Source organism: Toxorhynchites rutilus, chromosome 3 (assembly GCF_029784135.1).
Source record: "Toxorhynchites rutilus septentrionalis strain SRP chromosome 3, ASM2978413v1, whole genome shotgun sequence".
NCBI classification, from domain to species: domain Eukaryota; kingdom Metazoa; phylum Arthropoda; class Insecta; order Diptera; family Culicidae; genus Toxorhynchites; species Toxorhynchites rutilus.
The window spans coordinates 280,477,230-280,495,324 of NC_073746.1; the positions used below are offsets into that span (position 1 = coordinate 280,477,230).

Consider the following 18,095-nt stretch of genomic DNA (forward strand, 5'->3'; position numbering starts at 1 on the left):
TCAGTGTATTGAATACTTTTTTGGGTCAAGAAACATCACTCGTACACCTTTTATTTATCGAATGAAGTGATTATCATACCACTTCGTTCAGTCAACAAAGAGGTAACGGGTGTTCTATTAAAAATGGAATGATTTCAATACCTTTCTGTAAAAAAAGTAAAGAGCGTTTTTTTTCTCACCGAGATAATTGCACTCTGGGCCCCCTAGAAACGGGATTCTCGTTTCTTTTCGCTCGGGTGCTGTCAGTTCAATCAAAGATAGCATCGAAACAACAAGAGTCCGTTGAAACGGTTCTTCGAAACACGGGAAAGTCAAGGAAAAAACTTTACAGTAGACTACTTTCGAGACGAAATTGTGCCGGTGAGCACTTGTACCGAATCCTGGCATCCCAGAACGTCGAGCGGAAGACCGGGAGTGGCCGTCCGGTGAAGATCATGACGAAAAAGAAGAAGGAATCTCTGAAAAAGCTGTTCGACAACGAGGACGGTACGAGTTTGCGTGACGCCGGTTGAAAAATGCTCCTGTTCCCACATTCACATAACCTTCAAGCACGAGGGTATCGTCTGTCGGAAGAAGACTAGGTCCTTAGAGTACACGGCCGAGCAGATAGGGACCGTCAAATCTCAGTGCCGGTGGACGACGAATGGTACTATACCAACGACAAGGCATCCACACCCCCCGGGGTGAAGTACAAATACAAGCATAAGTTTGAGAAGAAAGTAATACTGTATATTGCAATCTCAGACAAAGAGATTTCAAAGCCCTGGTTTAACAAGCCGAGCGGACTTGACATCAACCAGAAGGTGTACCAGGAGAAGTGCCTGGAGAAGATTCTAGTTCCGTTCTTAGAGGATCATCATTCTGATGGGAAGCATAACAGAGATTTCCCTGATCATGCCTTTTTGAAACATGACTCCTTTGAAGATTTACTGTTTGAATCTAGAGTTTATTTCACACACAAAATTTTCAGCAATTTCCGAAGAGCTTCATCATTATGGGTTTTTTAACTCTGCCTGCTACAGACATTTGTATTTTTTTTAAATTCAAAAACAGTTTTCTGAGCTTCTCATAAAGAATTGATTATTATTCATGACATTTCTGATCTACGTCAAGTATTCAACAAATATCCATTTGATACCATTTCAAATTCTACACTTATCACCATCATCATGGACACGCTTGGTAAACACGGACGTTGAACCACCACGCTTATCCTCTAACCGCTGACGTAAACAAAGCTTTATTTTGAATTATGCGAATTGGCTCGATATTAAAAGTATTGAAAAAACAACAAAAAATTTGCTGACAAACGAAAGAGTGAAATCAAAGAAAAACAATTCTAGTAATGAACTGATGTAGTGCCATTTACTACTTACAACAAACGTTTCCTTTCAAATCAAATTACTCTCACTCACTTAGACAATTCGATTCACGTAAAGTCGTGAAATTGGGGTATTTAGCTTGGTAGGCCCACGATGTATGCCTTTCTGTTTCACCCTGTATTATGGCTGCTCTGACACTCCTGTCAACTCTATATCGCTAATTTGACCTCGTTTGTTGTGGTTGAGATGCGTTTTATTCAGCTGTTCCCCCACCACAACAACTATAACGATATTGTTCACAACTATTTTAATTGGTTAGTTTGTTTTTACGACTGTTGTATCGTTCGGTTTTTTGTATTCGTTTGCTACACAGCATAGCAAAAGTTTCTATTTATGTGACTATGTCTACCTGGGATTTACAGCTTTATGTAGGTTTGAAAGTGGTTAACCAGTTTTTTACGCCGCCACTAGAGCGGGTTTTGTTAAATTGGCTATCCAGAACACTACAATAATTTACATTATCCCTGTTGGGTTTTCCACCCGTGACCCTACCCGGTCTCCTCGGACACCTGCGCAAACTCAACTGGTTTCAGTTCAGACACACACTATCAGGTTATCCTGCACACGCCCTATAAACCGTAGTCCATGACTATTTAATTGTTTCTAGTTTAGTTGTTGTTTTTTTTCGTTCACATTATACCTACAATTAGTATTTGATTTCAATATTGTCATGCACAAGTTATTTATTTTTCGACTAGAAAAACGATAATCGTTTTTCATTCATTATCGCCGCTCCCACGCCAGGTAGGAATGGATCCGGTATCGAACTGCTGCTCCTGTATGAGTGCTCAGCTTTGATGTTGACCTGTCTATTTGCGATCGTCTAGTTGTGGTGTGTTTGTATGCTGATTTATCACTGTGGTTTTCGTTTGGGGTACGGAGCGCCCAGCTGCGTGCCAATTCGGAACTGTACCTCCACTGAAGCTTTTCAACATCCCAAAAATAATTCTAATTCATCGTCATGTGACCCATCTCACTGAGTGTAATTCCCTCCTCAAATAATAAACATCGCCATTATCCGGCGGGCTGCGAAGCTCGTTGTGCTATCAAAATCAGATGCCCCAGGGTAATTAGAGTAAAATCATAATCGGGTCTCTAAAATCGCCTATCAACCGACGCGAGAGAAAGCAACCAGTACTATACAACAACAATTTGCACCAGCCGAATCGGGGGATGCAAACAAAAAATACTGCGGACGCGCCTTTCATAAAAACCAGGGCTAATTATTGTGCTGATGAAAATCCGACCCGAACGAGGCCTATATCTCGCTCCCAAAACAATAGAAGCCTGAAAACAGTTTTGCCTGATTAACCCTTCCAACGGATACAGGACCAACTGCCATCACCAGAGGAAGTAAAGTCGAGGCCCCCACGGGTCCCACGTGACTGCTCTATCTAGCGCGGCCGGAATCTAGCAGCTGAATATTCATAATCAAATTTTGCACTCGCTCGCAAATTAGGCCGCCTATTTCATGTATTTTCTATATAACCCCGCGTTTGGTTATCGTTTTTGTTTTGTCTGTAATTAAATTGGTATAATAATCTTTTCTGTGCTAACAAAAATCAACTGAGAGTGTATTGTCGAAATTGTGCCCGATGGTGATGGTAGTTTTCAACGGTAACGGTATTGAATTAAAGAGACTTTAAACTCAGAGAGTTCATTCGTCTCTTAGTTTTCAACAAGGTGATTTGTTTTTATATATTTTTAACCAGAGATCGAAATTCTCGCTCAGCTGCTAGATAAGTATAGGAGAAGTGTGTAATATGCACCCCCTATGCGAGAATGGATTTATTTTGACCGTGGTCTTAAAATTTAAGGAAACAACTACGTCAGTACGTAAATTAGTTAACCCTCAGTTATTTGCAATCGTTCTGTATTTTAGATACTCAATAACAAAAGTGCTACGAATTTTATTTTGTAAGGCGCCCAAATTCTAAATTTCCAATCATACGGTGTTAAATGGCCCAGCAGAAGTATAATATGCCCATGAGTTGTTTCTCTCAGAGACTATAAAGCTCAGAGAAACAGTTTGTATGAATGAGAGATTCCATCAATCTATTCCCTTCATGCCCACCAGCGAAGAGAAGAAACCGTTCCTCCGGTGAGCGTGTTCTCCTAGTAATTGTGCGTTAATTCTCCAGTCCGCGCTCTTGTTTTCCTGCATTCTCTGAGAATGATGCCAGATGTGAAGACATGTTTTCGTTTTGAAGACATTTAATTTTGTGAAAACATACTGAGATCATTTCAAAGTAAGTGAAAATAATTGTTTATGTGATTTATCGAACATGATTTTGAAATATCGTGATGGTTTGCTCATTTTTGTTCATTATGATTTTATTTGAAGACATTATTCGTGCCATGCAGAGATATTTGAAAAAAATCATCTGGTATCCCTCACATACAAGCTATTTCTCTCGTGAGAATGTTTACGGCCAAAAGCGAGCAAATTGCCCCGATCGAGGGTATGTCATACTGCCCGATGTAAAGCTGATGCGGAAAATATCGAATTGAGAAAGAAAAGAATCCTTTCTTACCATTTTCTTCGTCTGAGATATTCACTGGGAACTCGACTCAATGAATATGACCCACAGTTATCGCCTCTGAATCGGTTTCAAGCAACAAAAACCTTATAGAAATTATGTAGAAAATTACATCGAAAATCGCTTCCAAAGAAAATTATTTATCTTATTTTTTTAAAGTAACATACAAATGTAAAACTTGAATGGTAGGATTCTATCATTGACTAGCACGATTGCCTATATCCATTGCATTTCTATTCTTGCTGGTTTACGAGAAAATCAGGCGGGTCAAATTGCCCGGCAGGCGCGTTTTAGACACATCTCCTCTATTTAGTCAATCAATCTAGTTTTTGATGAGTCGTTAAATGTTGGAATTTTCGTCTCTTCCTTTTCAACAAAAATTCTTTTTCAGAGAGAATGAGATATGAGAAAATCTCCCCCTCTGAAGTTCAACGAGAATGCTTTTTCGTCTCTCATTTTGGTACTGAAAATATGGAGCGAAAAATCGGAGCTACCTCTACCAACGTTAGCCTGTTTAGACAGCGTCTAAACGACCTGCATTTGGACAGCGCCTGAATTGTAAAATATTAACCCATCTTATGTTCACTTCAAGATGAAATACGATGTCAACGCATGTTTCCATGCAATGTTTTCAACGAAACCATTTTTCGGCAATCATTACTCGCCGAAAAATAAAAATCGGCTTTGTGTTTCTCGCGAGAATCGAAGTGAGTGTACAACATTCTCCCGCCTCCTATATTCTAAACTATTTTTTTTCCCTGTGGGCGAAAACGGATGTTTTTTCACTCAAATTGGCGAGCATTTCAATCTCAGCATTCAACATTCGTATCCATAGTGTAAAAAGAAGCTGATTTCCTTAGTTTGACAGTTGCACAATGACGAAGTGGCAGCGTATTCGTGATTTGTCCCATGCTTAGTGCTTAGAAATAAAAAAGTAAACAACTGGTATATTTTGCTACTTGTAACGATTAATCTTAATGAAGTAGGTGATTTGACCACCCCTACATAATCCAGCCTGGCAGGTTGCCACACGTATAGATTTATCTGGAAAGGTACAGATTTTTTCGTTATTTTTGGTACAGATTCTGTACGGTACAGGGTACAGATCTTCGTCAAAAAGCACAGATTGGTACAGACGTTTTCACATGTGAAATTTCTTACATTTGAACATGAAGGTACATGACGGCTTTTACGCCGCAGTTGGTTTTTTTTGGAGTATGTTTTGCCCAAGATAAACAGATTGAATCGTTGAATGCTACATGAAGAGCTGAAGGATTTTTATTTGATCATTCTCATTATTCGAGGAAACTTACGTTGTTCAATTTCCAATGCTATTGAACTTGAAGATTATATGAAATACGGCAACTAGTTTGAATGGCAGCAAAAGAAACTATCAGAATAATGGACAGCGAAAGGCAGATCATTTTTAAGGATATTTGTCGCAGTTTTTTCGTGGAGCTGATCAAGCAATTGAGAAACGGATTCGATTTTGATGCTCAATGCTGCAGCAATGTTAAATTCCAGAATTTTTCTCAATTTGACAAACATTAACGTTGTGATAGAAGCGTTTCCAGGGTTCTACAATGGGAATATACAAGATCTGGAGAATTAATTTCATACCCTAAAGATAAAATTACTCCGTAAGTAAATCACAGTTTCAGGTGGACAAAAATGTATGCCTAAAAAGAATTGATTTCGCATTTTCAGTGCTTCGACGCTTTGTTTGTAACGTTCTCACTATGCCTCATTCTTCGGCAACTGTCGAGCGATTTTTTCTTGTTCGATTTTTTCTCGGAAATTTCAATAAATGATAGTATGCAATCTAGATTCAGAAAAAAATATGTATAAGCATCATCAAACACACGAATGACTTGCAAATGTAAATGTAGTATTCGTAGTGGATAAATGATTTTTTTGCATGCTAATAAAAAAGATTTTCCTCTACTACGAATATTTTCAATATACAAATTTTTGGATGAAAAAGTACAGGTGAGAAATATTTTTCAACTGGTACAGATAAAAATGTGGCAACACTGTAGTCGACATAGCTTGATGCAACAAATACAACTACATTGCTTATTACTGCATACTGTCGGAAAATAAAAGGTAAACAAGGTTGGATCATTCGATCTCGTATTTGCCAAAATATTGTGTTGTTTGTTCGTCAAGCTTCATTTTCGGTATCGTGAGAAAGGTAGAAACATAAGATATAGGGCCAAATGTCGATGGAAATTCGGAAACTGATCGTTTCCGAAGTGAAAGCGAATGTGAGCTATCGTGCAATCGCAGATTTCGATCAGAGTGATTTCGATAATCATAAAAAAGAGTTGGGCCTCAACATAAGGTCTACAGCGCTTCTTCAAACAGAAAAAGCCATTACTGCAGAAAGCTAATACCAAAAAACGCCTGGATTTCGCAAAGAAATATGCTTCCCGCCTTACTGACATTTAGAAGAAGATTGTTTGGACCGATGAGAGTAAGTTTGAGCTAAAAAACACGAAGAAACGTCAGCGAACTCGTTGCCTGAAGTCTGAGCGTCTGTTATCCAAATTTACTGAAGCAACAGTTAAACAAGGAGGAGAATCACTGCTTGTGTGGGGCTTTTTTTCCTGGAATGGGGTGGACAATCTTGTGAAGATCGATGGAAAGATGTCCAGTGAATCCTAAGTCAAGGTCTTGGAGGAAAACTCACTCAGGAAAATGAATAAGAAAGGCTATATTTTCCAACAGGACAATGGCCCAAAGCACAATTTGCATACAAATTGCAGTGAATTTAAAAAAAAATCATAAAATAGTACTTTACGTAATGCTATTTACTTTTATATTTCCAACACTGTACACTAAAAAACTAATTTTCATCAAAGATTTTCTTAGATCGAAATAATCGACAAAAGTATACAGAGATTGCTCAATGATGCAAACATTATCACGTATACGTTACTCAACAAAAAATTATTGCAGTTAAGAAGCTTCTTTTTCTTTTTTTTTTTTCATATTTTGGGGAATCAGACACTTCTCTAAGTCATGAAACCTATTCTATATTCCAATGTCACTTGTCCAATGTTTTCAATTTCGATAAATGCCTGAATAAATGTTCTAGTTCCGCTGATAGAACATTTCAAATTTTATGTCATGTTAAAATAGGGCACCTTAAGTTTTCGAATGATGAGCATCAGATTGATACTATTTTGTCGCTGTCATTATGTTCTGTGTCAGATTTTGAACCGATCAATCAGAGTTATGGACTTGAAACTCCTCAAAAAAAACTTGGAGATGTTGCGCACATACATTTTGATCACATGCCTAATCAAAAAAAGTATATGCGCTTATAGGTTTCGTTTCTTTGTTTTTAAGAGGCTTTAAACTTTGCAGTTCATTCGCCTCCATAGCTTATAGGTTTTTCTCGCACTATATATAAATAGCACATAAAATAAGAAACATCGCACAAAATATGAATCTATAAGCTTTAACGAAACCTGAAAAGTTTTTAACGGAGGGCAAGGAACTGATTTCATAAAATTCATTTAGTATCACCAAACTTGGTCCCATCGCCCCGTGCGTGTGCGTATGGCAAGCGAGCACACAACGGGAACCGGAATTGAACAACGGATGGTTCCACAGAGGGGCACACGCTCGTAAAGGATGTGCTACACAAATGATGAGAGCGAGCGCGAGCGCACGTGATATAATAATTGTTTTCACTCCCCTGAGGGGCATGCCCTTTTAACTCGTGAGGGATATAAAAATCTCATTTCGATCGTTTGTGAAAAGATTCGTCTGGCTATGGCAAGGTTTTCCGATATGGTACGCTTCATTTTGGTGGGCGAGACGTTCTGGGATGGACTTCGGACCTCATTTGTTGGCATGCGTGAGATGTTGGATTTCTCATTAAAGTATGTAAACTGTTCATCATCCTATGGTTTGTTTCGAAGGGTTAAAAATCTGTTGAGCACAGTTTCGAAGTGACCGCAGCACTGTTGGTCTTTTTTTTAACTAGCAGTAATCGAACCTTGGTAAAACCCCTTTGGTTAGGATATCGCCACCGCGCAAAACTACACTGTTATTCTTGATCTCAGCGATTATTTACGAAATGTTACTGTCCAATTGTTGATTTTGAACTCTAAACGTTAAACATAACAGGATTGCTAGCCTACACTCCTTGTTCAGCATTATTATACAAACCTCTCAAACTCATGCTAAACATATCGCCTAGACCCGTATCCTTGAAAAAATCAACGTAGCTCCTCGCGAATCTTCGCCTCCCGTTGTGTGGTTTCTTTGTCTCGGTGAGCGACATTCCAGTTGATGTGTAATGCATTTCACTTGTCCTAGTTTTTTCTTCTTCTAATGTTTGTGTGTGTGGCTTTGGCAGTTACTAGTGTAAAGGCTCTCAATTACATTGTTTGCATCGTGAAATTAACAGAAAATATTGCAACTAACCACACTGGCATCTTACAGTACGGCTCTAAACGGTTTCACATTCAACGATACACAAAAACCGTAATTCAGAAATCGAATAATTAATCGTTAAGTTATTGAATTTTGTTGCTAGAAAGCCAATCCTACATAATTATTGCTGTCTTCAATTTTGTCTGACCCTTCCCCTGTCCAAGGCAAGCAAAATTTCGATTGTTCCTAATTCGCCCACTACACTACACCCGCTACATGTCGACGATAGAAAAAAATAGCTAAAAGAATGGGGTTTTCAGTTTGCTTACTTTTTTATATTTTTGTTTGCTTTTTTTTTGTTGTCACTTACTCTTGTAAGCTATAATGCGTTACTTGGTAGTCATTTTCTGTTCTCATATATTAGTTACCTTGTTTAATCCTACTTAATCTACATCCATCCTAGTTGTCTACGGGTTAAATGTTTTCAACTTCAGCATCTTTTTCTCTGTCTATATATAAAGTTCTCTTACGACTTTATTTCTGCCGGTTTTTTTTTCTATGATTACTGTTTTTTCACTATTTTCAATTGGTTTTATTCCTAATAAATAATGATTTGTTGCTTAATTTGACACCCAAAAGAGACAGTATCTATAGTTCTGCTCTGGTACTGCAGCAGTTTTCCTCACCCACGGCTTCTATTGATTCCGTTACGCCAGCTTGGCCTGCTTTTTTAATCTAACCCCCAAATTGAAGCACAACTAACAACATGGCCTCCGTACGCAACTTTTATTAAAGCTGTTCATTTCCAGTTGCGCTTTGCAGCTTCTGAGCATCCGAGACGGGGACGATGATGACGATGACGGCGCCAGTAAGGGTGCCAGTGACCCGAATAAAGCTTGTATTTGATTACTGAAATGTCAGTCAGCGTGAGAAGTCGACAAACATCGTGGGGATTCATTGTCGCATACATGAATTTGTAAAGGAACGTTGTGGGTATCTGGATCTGAACCACTAGAGAACCCGCTTCCCACTAACGATTTCATGAGAAAAACAAAACTCAGCTCGAGAGTGACAAAACATACGCTGCTTCCCTCACGTTGGCTGGAAACCCTACGCACAAACAACCATTCCATTTCCTCGTATTCATGTTCATTATTATGATTACTGCTCCATATCTCGACAATAAGTCCTCAGCCAACCGAACTAGTTTCCTGCCTGCCGTGCTTCCAATCCCACACATTGTTTGGAGCAAATGTCAGGGTCGACCCCATCACCATCATCATCATCGTCGTCGTCGTCATCGTCGTCATTGAATCCACCAGAACGAGCCAAGGAAACCGATAGCCTCATCGTCCTGCGATGAGGCCCAAGTTTCGAGGCAAACCCAAGTGGCAATAGGAGCATACTCTCGTATAGTTTTACACTTGGCAATAACTAGCTCACTTAAATTATATTTTTTCTCGCTTACAATGTATCTTTCCCATGCGTTGCGCTGTATCTCGTTACACGTTTACGACACTAACGTGTGTGTGTGTGTGTGTGTGTGTGTGTGTGTGTGTGGAACACCCGTCCGCATACGTGAAGTGCCTGTTGCCATGTGTTGAGTATGTAGGGCGCTAGACCGTTCATCATATCACAGCTTGCTCGACATCGGCTTCCCAGGCAAAATGATTGACCGAGAAGTAGTAAAACTTACCAATAGATGCCCCACACGCATGCATCCATGGCCAGAACATGTTCGAAGAGTCAGCAGGATGGTGATGACGACTGCTCAGCAGAAGCGTACCGTCAGCAACAGTGCACCTCGTCATAGATCGCTACTGGTCGATGGATTCCCGAGGTTGCTCTCCAGGGTGTCGTCTTTGTGTCAGAGGGGTGGCTTGTACACCTCGATCGCAGGCGTCAGCATATCCACCCGTGTCGATATCGACGAATCGCTGGAAAAAGGAAGAAAAAAGCGTTGCTATTAGTTGAGCTATAGACTTTTTGATTGCTTAAGACATTATATTACTCTGGAAGTGGAGTCAAATATTCCACTGATGAACACATAAAATACACCCTGTAAAATCATTCATGTTTTTAAGGATGTATGGTTGCTGTTTTTAAAATAAAAACCCGAAATCCAATTGTTTGATTAAAATATAATGTTCGACGAAGTAGTAATGAAATATCTAGGAAAAATAACATATTAAATACGCCGTTAAAAACTTGCTCAAAAATTTGATTTAATATCAAAAACACCCACCTTTAAACTATTTTTAATACATTTTTTATAGAATAATGTGAAATTGAAACCATTTAAGAAATAATATAACACTGTATCTGTATCTGCAAATTTTTGATAGCAAATTGTTTGGAAAACCTGTATTTTTCTACGATACAAATATCACCGTTTCACCGGCAGTGTATGATATGCTGAAACGTTTCCGTGAACGTACATCTCTTATTCGGATGTATCAGAGGACGCGTCGTAGTGGAATTTACGATCGGAAGCTGGAGTTGAAGGTATTGAGACCAATTAAGGCAAACCCGATACTCTCGGACTACTCTAATACTACACTACTATGAGGGTCACTATTTATATTTCGGGAATTGGCAACACTGATGTCATGTGAGTCCATCTGACGGTTCCATCGTAAAGTTTGACATTTTTGACGATATACGTACTCAGAACATTTTGTCATACGGACGCTATTTGTTTATTTTATATTTAGTTGAAAGTTTGGTCTCGGCATAAAAGTGGAACTGAATCGTGAACATTTTCGTGCGATGATTTTTTACGACTTTCGACGTGGATTATCACAACAAGAGTGCGTCAATCAACTTAATTTGACTTTTGGCGATGAAGCTCCATCAAAAACCATTGTGTATCGCTGGTATAGTGAATTCAATCGTGGTCGTAGTTCGCTGTCCGACGAGTTTCGTGAAGGTCGTCCAAAATCGACTGTAGTGCCAGAAAACATCGATGCTGTGCACGAAATGATTAAGCAAGATCGTCATGTAACCTATTGTGAGATTGAGGCATCCCTAAGCATTAGTTCCACCAGCATATATGCGATTTTACATGAACACTTAGTTGTGCGAAAATTATGTTCACGTTGGATCCCACATAATTTGACAATCGCTCAAAAAAAAGGCTCGTGTCGATTGGAATAAATGCTTTGAAAATTGGTTTCAGCGCAAAGTACTTTGAGAAACAATAAAAATATATTCGCAGCTTAACTATTTGTTTTTGTTCCTATTCCCGAAATATAAATAGTGACTCTCGTATAACTCTATCGAAAGTACCACTCGGAGAATCCGTAGGCGAGAAGGTTATCGTAATTTCCGTGCCTACAAGCAACCAAACAGGACGCTAAAGCAAAATCTGGCTGGCCAAAAGACGCGCTCGAAAGTTGTACAACAATGTTTTGACGAAGTACGAAGGATATATGCTGATGGATAACGGAACATACGTGAAGATGAATTTTGGACAGATCCTAGGCCTGAAATTCTAGAAGGCTTTTCGCTGATAAATTTTCCAGAAAGTTCTTGATTTATCCCGGGATTTGCAGCTATGAACAGAAAACCATGGTTCTCGTCACAAACAAGACAATGGACTTAAAAAATGTATAGGGAAGAGTGCCTGCAGAAACGTCCCCTTCCGTTTATTAAGGCTCGTGAAAATTCGGTAATGTTTTGTCCAGATTTTGCAAGCTGTCACTACAGTCGAGAAGTGCTTCAGTGGTACCGTGACAATAGATTCGATTACATTGAAAATGACCTTAATCCTCCCAGTTGTCCCCGATTCCTCCCGATCAAAAAATATTGGACAATTGCCAAGCGGAAATTGAAGAAGGGTGCCAAAGTGACTCGGATGCTGCAGACATGAAGAGATCGTGGAATTAAATGGCCACGAAGAAAGGTCCGAAGAAAAGTACGCTAATTCATCAAAACTGTAGCGTATTTGAAAAGAACCATAAATTATTTGCATTGTGATATAAAGACTTGTTTTGTACATTTAACTAATTCCGTTATATAACTGGTCTTGTGATTCCGGCTTTATATTTGAAAACGCTCGAAAAACAATATCAAGTACGCGTTTGAAGCAATAATACAAAACACTCTCCATCATCCTTATCCTTGCATACAGCTCGTCTTCGAAACTATTCTTTCTTTTCGAAGAGGCGATCACACTGCTGCCTGCGCGATCCAGATCCTTTGTCGCGCCGAAGGATCCTGAAGTTGCAGCTTTTCCACATGTTAAATAATGCAGTAAAGATCATTAACGAGCACGTTCTTCTGCTGCACTTGGTTGATGCCCAGAACGAGAAGTGCTGCTGCGGCGACTGCTAAAAGTTTGGGATATCGTGTAGGGCTAAGATGCGTACAGTTCCAACATCTCCGATGACGGCGTGAAGGAGTGAAGGCTGATGGCGCAAAAAAGTCACAGGAGGGTTGTGTCCGTGACACGACCGCATAGTTGACGTAGGATTCCGTTAGGCTATCTGTTGATTTTAGATATGTTTGAAGAATTACATCGTTAAACTCTTTGATAATGATTTGGTGGTCCTGAAAAGGACCGTTTTGTTTGGTTGTTGGGTATTGTTTGTTCACTCCACCAGTGTTTACCGAAAGATGGTGACAGAAGGATGGTAAACAGTCATTGGATGGTGCGTATCAGATAAAAGATACCGAAGCAGAACGATATAAAACCGCCCTCTGAAAAAAAAACTCACCAATGTAATATAAGATAATTACCAATAGCGAACACAATTATCAATTTTTCTCATCAGTAAAAACATGAGAGAACATGTTTGAAATGGAAAAGGTAATTTTCTTTTATAACTTCTACTTTCTTGTTGAGTGTTTATTCAACCCAATGCGCATTTCATTTGGACTAACAACACTTAATACTATATGTAGAGCATATGGGAAATTACGTTTTCTAATATTTCTTCACATCTCTAATTTTTCTCGCCGTATAAACTTTCCTGGGGTGAAAATGAAAACAACAAAACAGACAGCTTAAACCAAACGACCCGTTTTCGAGCGGGAACACACTTTGGTTTTTATTTATGAAAATTGAAATAAATTGTTTCATATATCAAGTCTTTTTTCAACACAACTACTACCATATACAATTTTACACTTAAACTTAGGCTAAACTTTTCACAATACACGAACGGTCATTGATATGAAATTTCACGAAGCAACCAACATTAAAGTACCAAATTTAAATTTTATTTGCTAGAATCAATCGTATCACTCACCTTACTTGCAATATAAAAATGCCCCCGACTTGCATCTATTTGCAATGCCGATTTCCCCCAGGCACCTTGGTTTTAATGTCTCTGTTAGGGAATACATTTCGGTAGGAACAAAAGCTCCTCTTACTTTCATGTATTTGTAATGTCGACTTCCCCCAAGCAGCTTGGTTTTGATGTCTCTGTTAGGGAACACATTTCGGTAGGAGCAAATACTCCCCCTACTTTTATGTATTTTCAATGCCGATTTCCACCAGACAGCTTGGTTTTGATTTCTCTGTTAGCGAACACACTTCGGTAGGAACAATAGTCCCCCTTACTTTAATGTATTTGTAATGTCCATTTCCCCCAGGCAGTTTAGTTTCGATGTCTCTGTTAGGGAATACATTTTTTGTAGGAACAAAAGTTTCCCATACTTTCATGTATTTGCAATGTCGACTTCCCCCAGGCAGCTTGGTTTTAATGTTTCTGTTAGGGAACACATTTCGGTGGGAGCAAATACTCCTTACGTGGATTAATCGATCCAAACCCAGTGAAAAAAAACGTACGGCTGCTGTAGTTTTATCCTGAAAATCAATCATAATCTTTGACGCTCCCCTAACTGGTAAACGGAACTCAATGCCGTCAACGCGAATTGAGCTTCGTTTACGAGTTTAGGGGAGCGTAAAAGATAATAATTGATTTTCAGACCGGATGAATACTTTTTTGATTTCAGATGGCTTTCTAGCAAATGAGAAATATTAGTCTAGCGAATTCATTCTCTCAGTGTGACGATTAATCAATTAATCGATTATTTGGGGCGATTAATCGTATCTAATAACAAACTGGTGAAAAGTATTCGATTAGCTGATGAACGATTAATTTCAAAAATCGGGGATTACTAAATACACCCCTTACTTTCATGTATTTGCAATGCTGATTTCCACCAGACAGCTTGGTTTTGATGTCTCTGTTGGGGACCCGCCGCATGTGTCGTCAATTTCGACCAATCAGAAGTGGGTATTTTCGTTAGGATAGTGGTTGAGATGTTTCAGTTGTTCGATAGTTATTTTCATGACATATATTATTTTCTTCAATATAAAAAATTTTTATGGAGTGCCCAAATCGATTGACGCAAAAATTTCATCAATCCATCATAAAATGACTGAGCAATAAACGTTTGAAATTGGACAATTTTCACGATGTGCTCGATTTTCGATTTTCTATTTGTACCCCAATGCCGGCATCAATACTGAGCTGAGAGAAAAACTCTTGAGTGTGAACTGTGAATTGTATTCTGAAAGCTTTCCTAACTCGGGAAATAACATTTTCCAGCTGTCCCGTTTTGACCAACGCAGTCTACACCGAGCGCCAACGTGGCCCGAATTGTCCATCGACAAACGGCGCTCGAATGAGGTCAATTAGAAGACAACATATCGAACTATCGGTAGCAGCTTGAAAAATTGCAAGCACCGACCATTGACCGTGGAACTCAGGGAAATAAGGAATACTTCTAGAAGCGTTACAGGTGTTGAACATGGGGAAGGAATTGGCCGGCTTGTGATCAGGACTAAACAGTACGAGCACACAGATTCGTGCACTACACAGAGCCTATTCCCCCTTTTGAATTGATAAGCCCGAAGACCACCCGGAGAATCCGTATGCGACTTTCTGGCTAGATTCGCCTATATTTTAAATCATTCAACAATAATAAACGTGTATTTAAATGGAAAACAAATCGACTTCATATGCATACACCTGGTATAATAATGTGGTCATCCGCTGTAATAGGGAAATTATTGAAACGCACAATTTTTTAGTTTTCTCTGTTTATCGAAAAATCCTCAACTACAAATTCTATCATCCTCATAATATTACAGTGAAAAAAAATCGACACACAAGTTTCTCAACATTACCTATCCATTTTGGCAACCCTACATACTTTCGATGACTGCTCTCCCTCTTCCCCATCCAAAGTTTCCAATATTTAGATAATATGCTAAATCTCGTACCATCAATCTCACGACAGACAGAGTTATGGGACAACTGCTTCGTTATCACTTGGGGCACCCGATAACCCCCAAAGGAAGTGGAAGCGGGCTGCCGAAGACGAAGCCGTCGACGGGAACAACACGGGAAATGACAAGAAATATTATAATGACACGGTCGTAAAGAGCGCAAATCTTCGCGAAAGAAATTTTCGATCGAATGTTTCTCCACACAGTATATGTTTCGGGTGGTGTGGGGATGGTGGAAAATATGGATCGCTTTTAGGGTGGGCTGCATGCCGAGGTTTAAAATTCTAATGAAGATTAAATGAAGGGGATTTAGAGCAGCAAAGTCTGCTTGGAAGCTTGAAGCTCACAAAAAAGAATCACCTCACACTAGCACTGACAATGAGGACCATTCAATTATAATTATTGGTTCATTATTGTGAAAACATACATTGGAATTGTGCTATTGCATTAGGCGAAAACAGTTCCTATTAATTGTCAACGAAAGTTTATGTTTATCGCTGTGCGATTGTACAATATCGATGGTAGCATACCCACAAATAATCATTCGCGTTGAAACGAACAACAGACTGATCGACCGCGACTGTCATCGAAAGCTTCCGTGGTAACGGATAGTGACAATCGTATTGATTTATTCGCGCCACGACAGGTATTGCTTATCAATGTTTCCGGTGAACGAAGGTGGGTGATGGGTGGGAAGGATGTTCCAATTGTTTCCATTTGTACGAATTCTAGCGGAACATGTTTTATTTCAGGTTCCGGTACAGTGTATTTACATTTTCTAGCTACATTGTACGAAGAGAAAAAAACGCAACACAATGATATCGCATTTCTTCTTTTCTAAATTTAGATTTCGATAACGTTTGTGCTACGTTATACAGCATTTGACAAAGGGCCTTTTTTTTGTATTCTTTCAGGAGGGATATTTTCCAGCTATTATGGAAATTAACCTCCGTCATTAATGAAAATCGAGTCTATACATATCGTGATTACATATCAGGCCGTTTTCATGTACATTACGCTCTATAAGAGTATATACATTTTAAAGCTTGCTTCAGTTAGAATCACGAAGCTCATTCTACTATAGCACTCCTCCTGGTCGGTTCTAGTATGATTTTTTTAGAGAGCTCCTCTCTTCCATTGTTGGAAGTAGTGAGTGATGTTTCTTTCTTATTGACCCAAAAACTTTTTTTCATGGCTCAAACATTGCTTTGAAAACAAAAAAATCGCGAAGGAAAAAAGAACAATAGAAATAACCGCAGAGAAAAAAGCGTAATTCCACAACAGTCTATTAGAAATATTCTGAAACGAAAACAACATCATGAGTATAAATGACACACGGAAAAAATTATTAATTTTGATTATTATGAATTAATTTTTCGTAATGAAATTTATTTTTTTTTTCCCAAAATATATTTTTTATTAAGGCACATGTGGCGTTAGCCTGACGGGGCCGGGAGTCCAATATTTTGACAAATTTTGTCTTACAACTATGTTAGTAATATGTAACCGATTACTCGCGGTTGGCTCGAGGTTAGTATTACAAGTGTTCTCATAATTGGTATGTTGCAGTCTTCGATGCTCTATACGTGTGCCCGACACGGGCTACTTCCTATTGGGATGCAGCTGACCATTAATCAGCAACGCTCCCTAGTCTGTACCCCATATCTAGCGTGGTACGTCTTTCTCGACTCGAGGAATCCAGGATAGAATGGTCACTAGCCGGCGCAATCATCAGTTCGTGTAGAGTTGTCATGAGCGGTACAACCTTTGGCTCTTGTTGAATGATCAGTGGACTGCACAACCTTTGGCCCGTGTATCTGTAAAGAGTGTGTGTATGTATTGCCGCGACTAAGTAAAAGTTTATAGATCGGATAGGAGGGATATGAAACAGGGACACAACGAAGGAAACATCATTAAACGTTGACATCGGCGTTTCTGAGGAACAGGTATAGATGAAGCAGAAGATCAGGATCACGGCTACCTAAGATATCCCGGACGGGGATATCCGATTGTCTGCCTTTTGCTCTCAGTGCTCTAGAGAGCTGAGAGCGAGCAGCATGGAACCGGATACACGACCAGACAACATGCTCGATGTCGTGGTAGCCATCGCCACAATCACAAAGATTGTTTGCTGCGAGCCCAATGCGATAGAGATGCGCGTTTAGGTTGTAGTGATTGGACATAAGCCGAGATATCACGCGAATGAAATCACGACCTACATTCAATCCCTTAAACCAAGCTTTCGTCGAAACCTTAGGAATAATCGTGAGGTTTCGACGAAAGCTTCGTTTAAGGGATTGAATGTAGGTCGTGATTTCATTCGCGTGATATCTCGTCGCGTGAAATTTATGTTGTGGTCCATGTAATGGGGGATGTTCCCATTTACTAGAATAAGGATTCGAGGCGGCTCCAAGCTGCCGAGGTGGCGCGATCCGAGTCGGCTGCCGAGCCCCCGTCGAAAGCAGCGGTCTCTCGCAAGCAAACCTGTGTTCCACTGACTGCATGGTTATTTTGAAACGGTAAGGATGACATACGGTTGCC

The 18,095-nt window shown here is 39.4% G+C and overlaps 2 protein-coding genes across 10 annotated transcripts in view; one reads left to right on the forward strand and one right to left on the reverse strand.

The window, feature by feature from the left end:
• The window catches only part of LOC129780636 (growth hormone-regulated TBC protein 1-A), a 198,083-nt gene that overhangs the window by 87,027 nt on the left and 92,961 nt on the right, over positions 1-18,095 (forward strand). The gene's annotated exons all lie outside the window — the stretch shown is intronic.
• The window catches only part of LOC129780637 (protein tipE), a 101,306-nt gene that overhangs the window by 19,545 nt on the left and 63,666 nt on the right, over positions 1-18,095 (reverse strand). For all 5 annotated transcript variants that reach the window (XM_055789131.1, XM_055789130.1, XM_055789128.1 and 2 more), the window contains one exon: positions 1-10,248. This exon is cut by the window's left edge and continues 19,545 nt beyond it. In XM_055789131.1, the coding sequence (XP_055645106.1) occupies positions 10,179-10,248 (70 nt within the window). In that variant the 3' untranslated portion in view covers positions 1-10,178. The remainder of the gene's footprint in view (positions 10,249-18,095) is intronic.